We start from the raw sequence: 9,544 nt of genomic DNA on the forward strand, positions 1-9,544 counted from the left end.
GTAAAAAACTCGTGTCCAGTAGAGGACGATGGGGGTCCCTTTTATAGACTTAGGTAGACCGACTGTGAGTAGACGGTCGACATTGGGCGATGATGATCCACCGGTTAGGGAAGTTTCCCACTTTTCGTGGTTAGGGTTTCCCTTGTAGTTGTCTTGTGTCAAAGATAAATAGATGTTCCTAAGTTCAAGGATCCTTCGTAGATATCATGCCGAGATGATAGATCTTCTGGGAAATTTTTCTTCCCGTGGGACTCTTGAAGTCCAAACTTGCTTAAACACTCAAGATCTTTGGCCGACTGAGATCTTTAAGGAGATTCCCGAATTGAGTCGGTAAGCCTGCAGCGCTTTCCTGCCCTCCCAGTTTAGGGTGTGAGACAGTGGCCTAGCTTACGTGGACCCCCTCATTCCTTTGGAGATCCCAGAGGAGATCCAATTGTGTCGGGAGCGAAACAGGGTTGTTGCTTCAAGCTGACCTTCCAGTTAAGGGTGTAGGTAGCGAAGTTTTAGGGGTTCGCCCGTTCTATTTACCTTAAGCGGGGTTGGCCCGTTGCACTTCAGGTCCGTGCTTCACTCTTTGACGTTAGTCAACGTCTAGACAATTTACGCATCGTCACCTTGGCCCATTGCAAACAAATGCATTAGGTTTATGTAGGGGTGGGAATCGGTCCGGACGGGCGGGAAACGGACACTAATTCAACCGGTCCGGACGGAATGGGCACAAGTCCTAAGTGTTCATTCGGACATCCAGATAAGACGGGCAGACATTTCAGATTTTTCTTCAACAAAGTGTCTGTCCTTTACCGTTTTGATAGTCGGACAAATCGAGTATCGGTCGGTCGGGCATAGGTCATCAATGAACAAATAAAGAAATTTTTATTCGAAATTAAAACTGTTTGGTAGCTAAATCAATGTATGAAAAATCGACATATTTCGGTCAAAATCGCCGAAATATGTCGGTTTTTCAGATGAGGGAAACGAAAAGTAGCTTACAGAAATTTCTTGTAGATTTTCGCTCGAAATATTCGATGTTTCGATCTAGATTCCGAAATATTCGAAATTTGGCCATAAAAGCAGACCTTCATCCTTTCTTCTCCATCTTTTGGTAGATTTCTTCTCGATTTTTTGTTGATTTCATTTCTATTTCATTGTTTTTAATCTTCTCAAATGAAAACCCCATGAAATTACAGCTAGGTTCGAAGATTTCATAGAAAACCCGAGAGAGAGAAAGTGGGCGCCAGAGGAACAAGACGATGAAAAAAGAAATTGTTCTTCAAACCCTAATCTATTAGGGAAGTTTTAAGAGCGCCTCCGTAATGGTAAAAGGCACCTCTCTCAAGGCAGGCGCCTTTGACATTTACGAAGGGCGCCTTTACAACTTTCCTTTGTAGTTATTTTGCCTTCAAGTCTTTTAATGTTATAGATTTTCCATTTGACCCTAACCTAACTATGTGATTGCAATTTACACCTCAAACCTACTGATTTTGTAACAAATTCGTTACTATTTTTTCATTTTTGCCCCTCATATCAACTATTTTCAACCATAATAGTACTATAACTATAACAATGTTCTCTTTAGGCTTCATGATGGATAAAATATATTTCTATTATTTTTGTGGTTTTGTAAAACTTCCACACAGTCCGAAACGTTTCCACTTTTGGGTCGACCGAAATTTCCACCGAAACCGAAGTTTCATTCCTTGAGCTAAATACAACTTTATAAACTTCCACTTTACAACTCCCAAAAGTAAATGAATACAAAATTAAAAGATAATCATTGAGATTTCTCATGGACTACGATCGGTTGTATTCTTCTTCTCACGGATTACGATAGGTATATTGCGGATTTTAGGGTTACCAATGAGATATTGAGATTTTGGAAGAGAGGGAGACTAGATAAGAAGAGAGGCGGAGACAGATTAAGAAAAGTGATTTCTAGGGTTATATATTTTACTCTTGAAATCTGAGGGTTGTAGCTAACCCTACAAATCTAAAGGCTTAAAATCAATCATATAGGCAGGCGGGTATAACATGTAGTATAAACGGATGAATATGGACGCATTCGGTCCGGCGGACTATATAATTGGGCGGACTCGGTCGGATCACCAAGGACCTATGCCCGCGTCCGTCCGTCCGCTTAAGCTCTTTCGGTCGGATGGGTACGGACCGATTCGGACATCGAAAGGTCACAGACCCTTCTTACTCGGACGGTCGTGGGTGGGTTCCGGGGCAAAATCCCACCCCTAGGTTTGTGTGATTGTCCTTAAACATTTTTTTACCATCTCAACTAGGTCCGGAAACATGGATTCTTGGGCTTCATCAATAAAAAAAAGTTGATGAATTTGTTTTGGTTCATCAGTTGACGCTAAGTAGGCACGGGCATGGGCGGGTGTTCTGATAAACATTTTAACTTGAGCAAGCCCACCAAAATTTGGCGCACCGGGCGGGTTGTTCCCGAGACAGCCGTAGATGTCCATGATCCTCATCGGGCTCGGGTTCATGGCCCAATTTTCCATCCCCTAAATACTCGAGTCGTGAAGAGTAAACAAACGAGGGCGTAGCGTAGCCCAACCTATTGACGGTTTCACCACCGCCATTCCTTAAAACCGAGAGTCCGAAGGCAATTGCCAAATAGCCGGACTAAATTAGGATTAGCTGAGCTGTACTACAACAACCGTTGATTGTAAAAAGAACAATCTAGAAACGAACGAGACTCTACTATATATATATATATATCCCACTCCCTCCCCACTCTATCTACCTCTCAAAACAATCCCTAGAATTCTCGTTTGCTCTTATTCGTTTCTCTCTTTACAATTCTTCATATTCTCGCTTTCTTTCGAAGGAAGTTAGAGATCCTCATCAATGGCGGACACTGAGACGTTTGCTTTCCAAGCTGAGATCAACCAGCTCTTGAGTTTGATCATAAATACCTTCTATAGCAACAAGGAGATCTTCCTTCGTGAACTTATCAGTAATGCTTCCGATGTAAGTATTTCTTTTACTAGTCAAGGTTTATCTAGGGTTTTTGTTTCTTGTGTTTGATCTACTTGTTTGAATTTGGGTAATTTAGCTTTCTACTTATCATTGGTTATTATAGTTGTTATTTTTGTATGTGATCTACAAAATAATCCTTTAATGTGGGTTGATTATGATATTTGTTTTGAAAAGGGTTAGGGTTATCTATTTCTTGTTGGTGATTCTTTTGCCCTAGATCATGAATGGTATTGGAGCTATGGTTAATCTCTCCGTATTAGGTTTCTACTTCCATGCTAATTATGTAATATCTGGTTCAAGGGTTTGGTTTTAAGTTTGTTTGTTAATTATTTTTAACCTTTGTAGATAGTATTTGAAACCCTAAATAATGTTCACAATAGCTGATAAATCTGTCCACTTTTAATGGATTAGTTACTGTCTCTGAAACTAAGGGGTTATTTTTTTTTTATCAATTTATATGTATAACTTATGTGTATAATTATAGACCTGTGTTTCTTAATGATATTCTTCTGCTGAATTATGTTACTTGGCTAATTGGAATTATAGGCTTTGGACAAGATTAGATTTGAAAGCTTGACAGACAAGAGCAAGCTTGATTCTCAACCAGAGTTGTACATCCACATTATCCCTGACAAGGCCAGTAACACCCTAACCATCATTGACAGTGGTATTGGAATGACCAAGTCTGGTGAGTCTCCATATAACTTGGGTTACTATTTATGAATTTAAGTTGGGTTATGATTTTTGTGTGTTCTTCTTCCAATTCTGACTTTTCTACTTGTTCTATTCAGATCTTGTGAACAATCTGGGTACCATTGCTAGGTCTGGAACCAAGGAATTCATGGAGGCATTGGCTGCTGGTGCTGATGTTAGCATGATTGGGCAATTCGGAGTTGGGTTTTACTCTGCTTACCTTGTTGCAGAGAAGGTTATTGTTACAACCAAGCACAATGATGATGAACAGTATGTTTGGGAATCTCAGGCTGGTGGGTCTTTCACTGTTACCAGAGATACTTCTGGTGAGAACCTTGGTAGAGGTACCAAGATTGTCCTCCATCTCAAGGAGGATCAGCTTGAGTATCTTGAGGAACGAAAGTTGAAGGATTTGGTTAAGAAGCACTCTGAGTTCATCAGCTACCCAATCTCTCTTTGGACTGAGAAGAGCACTGACAAGGAAATTACAGATGATGAAGAAGAGGAAGAGAAGAAGGATGAAGAAGGAAAGGTAGAGGAAGTTGATGAAGAGAAAGAAAAGGAAGAGAAGAAAAAGAAGACAATCAAGGAGATCTCTCATGAATGGGAAGTAATGAACAAACAAAAACCCATCTGGATGAGGAAGCCAGAGGAGATCAATAAGGAGGAATATGCTGCATTTTACAAGAGTTTGACTAATGACTGGGAAGAGCACTTGTCTGTTAAGCATTTCTCTGTTGAGGGTCAACTTGAATTCAAGGCTGTCCTTTTTGTTCCCAAGAGGGCACCCTTTGATCTCTTTGACACCAAGAAGAAGCCCAACAACATTAAGCTTTACGTCCGTCGTGTTTTCATCATGGACAACTGTGAAGATCTCATCCCCGAGTATTTGAGCTTTGTTAAGGGTATTGTTGATTCTGAGGATCTTCCCCTCAACATTTCTAGAGAGATGCTTCAACAGAACAAGATCCTCAAGGTTATCCGTAAGAACTTGGTGAAGAAGTGTATTGAGATGTTCTTTGAAATTGCAGAGAACAAAGAGGACTACAACAAATTCTATGAAGCTTTCTCAAAGAATCTCAAGCTTGGAATCCATGAAGACACTCAGAACAAGACTAAGATTGCTGAATTGCTCCGATACCACTCTACCAAGAGCGGAGATGAGATGACTAGCTTGAAGGACTATGTCACCAGGATGAAGGAAGGCCAGAATGAAATTTTCTACATCACTGGTGAAAGCAAGAAGGCCGTAGAGAACTCTCCATTCCTTGAGAGACTGAAGAAGAAGGGTTATGAAGTACTCTTCATGGTTGATGCCATTGATGAATATGCAGTTGGTCAACTAAAGGAATTTGAAGGAAAGAAGCTTGTCTCTGCAACAAAAGAGGGATTGAAACTGGATGAGAGTGAAGACGAGAAAAAGAAGAAAGAAACCCTGAAGGAGAAATTCGAGGGTCTGTGCAAGGTCATCAAGGATGTTCTTGGTGACAAAGTAGAAAAGGTTATTGTTTCTGACCGTGTTGTGGATTCACCATGCTGTTTGGTCACGGGAGAGTACGGATGGACTGCTAACATGGAGCGTATCATGAAGGCTCAAGCTTTGAGAGACTCAAGCATGGCAGGTTACATGTCTAGCAAGAAGACCATGGAAATCAATCCAGAGAACTCAATCATGGAGGAACTCAGGAAGAGAGCAGATGCTGACAAGAACGACAAATCAGTAAAGGACTTGGTTCTTTTATTGTTCGAGACTGCCCTTCTGACCTCTGGTTTCAGTCTTGAGGAGCCAAACACTTTCGGAAACAGAATCCACAGGATGTTGAAGCTCGGACTTAGCATCGACGAGGATGAAACTGCTGCTGAGGGAGATGCTGATATGCCTGCATTGGAGGAAGCTGATGTTGAAGCTGAGAGCAAGATGGAAGAGGTTGACTAAGCAAGATGACTTTTACTGTTAGTGGTGATCTATTGCAGTGATAATGTCTAGTCTAGGGTAATATCAGTTTTTTTTTTCTTTTTGTTTTAAGTTTGAAGTCTTTTAATTTCTTGAAATTGAAGTTTGAAAGAAAACTTCATGGATAACTTGTGTTCTGATGGTCTAGAATTTCTTATTTTCATGACTACATGTTCGGTTTAGATATGAAATATATAGTAATTGAGCGTTGCCGAATCCTTATGTGTTGTATTTATTTACTATTTTCTTGTGGCTACTGCTGGGTGGGGAGTGCTTTCTTTTATCTAGGGGAGCAACTACTTCCATTAAACAATGGTTTGGCAATAGAACATTACTTGAGTCAGCCCATGGAGTTCAACTGTTAGATATACTCCCCAACCTAAGACCCTAAATTTTAATCTTCACTGAAAATATATGGAGTGTTTGTTAGTTTCTTGTGTTTTTTTTTTTTGCTGAATTTGTTTTGCTGGTTTCTTATTGTACTTGTCCATTTCCTTGGATGCTACTACTATTAAGCAAAATTTTGGACCACGGATTTTGGTTAAACAATTATGATCCTTACGGTTTCACTGGAAATCCAATATCAAGACGAAGTTGCTTTAAGACATTTTTTCGTAATGAAAGAGATATACTAAGGTTAGCAAAATTATTTGTTTTTCTCCTATCCTTGTGTGAAGGAAAAGTACAATAGTTGGGATTTATGGCTATCGAGCTCAAGCTCATATGGTGTAATATGAGATTGAGCTCACTGAATCATAACTCAAAGGAGAATATAATAAAACTTCAACAAATTCAGTTGGTTACCATTTTTTTTTTTCGATGAAATAAGCCATATGGTGTAATATGAGAGATTGAGCTCATATGGTTTCCATGGAAATGTTAGATATAAGCCAGAACAGGTTCATCAAAAATAGAAGCCAGAAACAGAGGTATAGGGTCTCTCTTTTAAATGTCTATACCATTTTAGATGATTCTGGAACAGTGAGCTCTCCAATTAACAAAACCTCTCACTTTGGCGTACAAAGAGGTTTTCATTTATTATAGCAGGTGATGGCAGACAATCCTTTCAGATCTTTTTTTTGATGAAAATAGGCTTAGCCTAACTTTATTACTCAGAAATTGTCAAAGAAATGTTGGGTTTATCCGTCTCCAACTGACTTACAATGCATTCAGGAACTACGACCAATTCCATTGGCGTATCATAGTTGTTCCCAAAATTTTCATGTGCTAATAAATGTGCGACCTTATTTGCATTACGAGGACAGAAAGAAAAGCGGTAACTTTTTAAAAATTGCAGTGTATCTCTTATATCGACTATCGTTGGTTTAGTCCTCCATGATATATCATCTTCCAAGCCTGAACACGCCAATACCACATTCATAGCGTCACCTTCAACGATGCTTGTGTATTGATGTAGATCCTTAGCTAGCTTTACAGCTAAAGCAGCTGCCTTTGCTTCAGCATCTAAGGCCGACGAGGAATCTGCCGATTGCACCCAAGCCATTACAAAATCCCCCTTAAAATTTCTACAAACCGCGGCTAGTCTGGCTTGTCCATTGATATATCCAGCATCAAAATTAATTTTCAATTCCTCCCTACCAGGGGGCTGCCAATTTGGGTTGTGCCCTGCTTCTTGGGTATCTTCTCCATTCACTTCTTTGTTATCTTCGAACTCTTCATTTAATCTAACAGCAGCCAATATGATTTGTCGACTACAGTGTGATTGTTCACCGAAGTTAAATTTGTTTCTTGCCTTCCATAAATACCAAGCGACACATATCCTTAGCTCAATTACCTTCTCTTCTTCACTACCCGATAACCAACCACATAATATATCAATAAAAGTCCTACTCCTTTCCAATCTCAATTCTAAAGGTGGACAAATCCATGTTTCTCGTGCAATACGGCATGTTCTGAATATATGATCGATATCTTCGTCCTCTTCTTACAATAAGCACAGAGTTTAGATATTTCATTGTTAAATCTGAGGGCTCTTTTCTTCGTAGGGAGCGCATCATGAAGTACTCTCCAAACGAAGGTTCTGACTCTTGGTGCTAGATTAAATCGTGACCAAACTTTCTTCCAAGTCAATCCATATGGGAGTTCAAGAGTATTCGAAGTCGATGGTTTATCTTTTATAATCGTTGTATATAAGGATTTACTTGTAAACAAACCTTTATCTGTATATATCCAAATGAGTTTGTCTTCGGCATCTCTTATTGGTAAGTTGATTTTTAAGATTGCATTTGCAGCTATAATGTCAAAAGTGGTTTCGATAAGCCTTCTCTTCCACTATCCTTGGTCATCGATCAATTCTTTCACATAAAACAACCGATTACCTTCATCATCTTCCCTTTTTCTACACGGTTTAAACCCTCTCAACGATGGGATCCAAGGATCTTCCCATATTCTTGTTGTTGTTCCATTGCCAATTAGGTAACAGATCCCCTTTTGAACTTCTTCTCTTAATTCTAACATATTCTTCCATGTAGTTGTTGAAGGTGTAGCCGGTTTTTTTTTGAAATTCCAGAAATCATTGTGTTTTAGGTATTTGGCTCGTAATAACCTAACCCAAAGAGCTTGAGGTTCGGTAAGAAATCTCCATACCAACTTACCTATTAAAGATCGATTCACCGCTTCCAATTTTCTTATCCCCAACCCACCGTCTTTTTGAGTAGCTTGTAATTGTTCCCAATTGATGTAATGCATCTTCGACTTTTCTAAATTATGTCCCCACCAAAAGTTTCTTTGACATTTTTCAAGTTTATGAGTAACTCCCTTTGGTACCAAATTCGTCGATAAAAAATAAATTGGAATGGATGCTAGCTCATTCTTCAATAGTATTGTCCGTCCCGCATGTGATAGAGAACTTCTTTTCCATCCCGATAATTTCTTCTCCACTTTTTGCACCAAGAAATCATAAGAAGAAACTTTATATTTCGGCTTTAGAAGAAAGTTGCCCAAATATACATCATCATTCTCCATCTCCTTAACCCTTAGAATATTCTTAACCATCTCTCTTTTCTCCTCATCACAATTAGCACTCAAGTGTATTGCCGATTTTGTGTAGTTTATTTTCTGTCCTGAGCAATCTGCGTAGACATTTAATAAGCTTTTTAACGAATTTAGATTTTCGTTTGAAGCTTTACCAAAGAAGAAAAGGTCATCTGCAAACATGAGGTGACTAACACTCGGAGCATATCTATTGATTCTCAACCCATTATATAGCCCAACTTCTTCCGCCTGAACCACCAGTCTAGTAAGAGTTTCTGAACATAAAATAAATAGATACGGGCTAAGAGGGCAACCCTGTCGTAACCCTCGTTCGCTAAAGAATTTCCCCTTCGGCCTGCCATTCAGTATTATAGAAAAAGATGCCGTAGTAACACAGTTCATAATCAATAAATGTGTATTCGCCGTAATACCATATCTCTTCAACACTTCTCCCAAAAAAAGCCAATCTACTCTGTCATAGGCTTTCCCCATATCTACTTTCAAAGCAAAATTTCCATCCTTTACCGTGGTATTCGAGAGAGAATGAAAAATTTCCTGAGCTATTATAATGTTATCCGAGATCTGTCGACCAGGAATAAAGGCATTTTGTACATTTGAAACAAGCTTACCGAGTAGAGGTCTAAGTCTGTTTGTCAGAATCTTGGTGATAACTCTATATAAGACATTGCATAACGCAATTGGTCTATAATCGACTGGTCTTTCCGGATTCTGCTTTTTGGGGATAAGAGCAATATTAGTATGATTTAAATTACCCGGGAGTTGGCCTGATTCAAATATCATCTTAATTTGCGACGTGACTTCATCACCAATAAGGTTCCAACACTTTTTGTAGAAAATAGCAGAAAACCCATCCGGACCTGGAGCCTTGTATGATTTCATCTCCTTGAT

General features: G+C 39.2%; 1 protein-coding gene across 1 annotated transcript; it reads left to right on the forward strand.

Annotated features, from left to right (window-relative positions):
* Positions 1-2,544: 2,544 nt before the first annotated feature.
* Positions 2,545-5,857, forward strand: LOC147549876 (heat shock cognate protein 80). Its single transcript, XM_086666544.1, has 3 exons — positions 2,545-2,985; positions 3,541-3,682; positions 3,786-5,857. The coding sequence occupies exons 1-3, from the start codon at positions 2,863-2,865 to the stop codon at positions 5,621-5,623; spliced, it is 2,103 nt and encodes a 700-aa protein (XP_086522670.1). The 5' UTR covers positions 2,545-2,862; the 3' UTR covers positions 5,624-5,857.
* Positions 5,858-9,544: the final 3,687 nt, after the last annotated feature.

The sequence above is a fragment of the Eschscholzia californica genome, unplaced genomic scaffold (genome assembly GCF_041429995.1).
Source record: "Eschscholzia californica isolate CP2 unplaced genomic scaffold, dmEscCali1.0.p SCAF_3, whole genome shotgun sequence".
In the NCBI taxonomy this organism is placed as follows: Eukaryota; Viridiplantae; Streptophyta; class Magnoliopsida; order Ranunculales; family Papaveraceae; genus Eschscholzia; species Eschscholzia californica.

Bases quoted from the DNA above. Each gene is read 5' to 3' on its own strand.
- LOC147549876 (XM_086666544.1), top strand. From the start codon at position 2,863: ATGGCGGACACTGAGACGTTTGCTTTCCAAGCTGAGATCAACCAGCTC. The intron at 2,986-3,540 runs GTAAGTATTTCT...TTGGAATTATAG, and splicing joins TTATCAGTAATGCTTCCGAT to GCTTTGGACAAGATTAGATT. The intron at 3,683-3,785 runs GTGAGTCTCCAT...TGTTCTATTCAG, and splicing joins TATTGGAATGACCAAGTCTG to ATCTTGTGAACAATCTGGGT.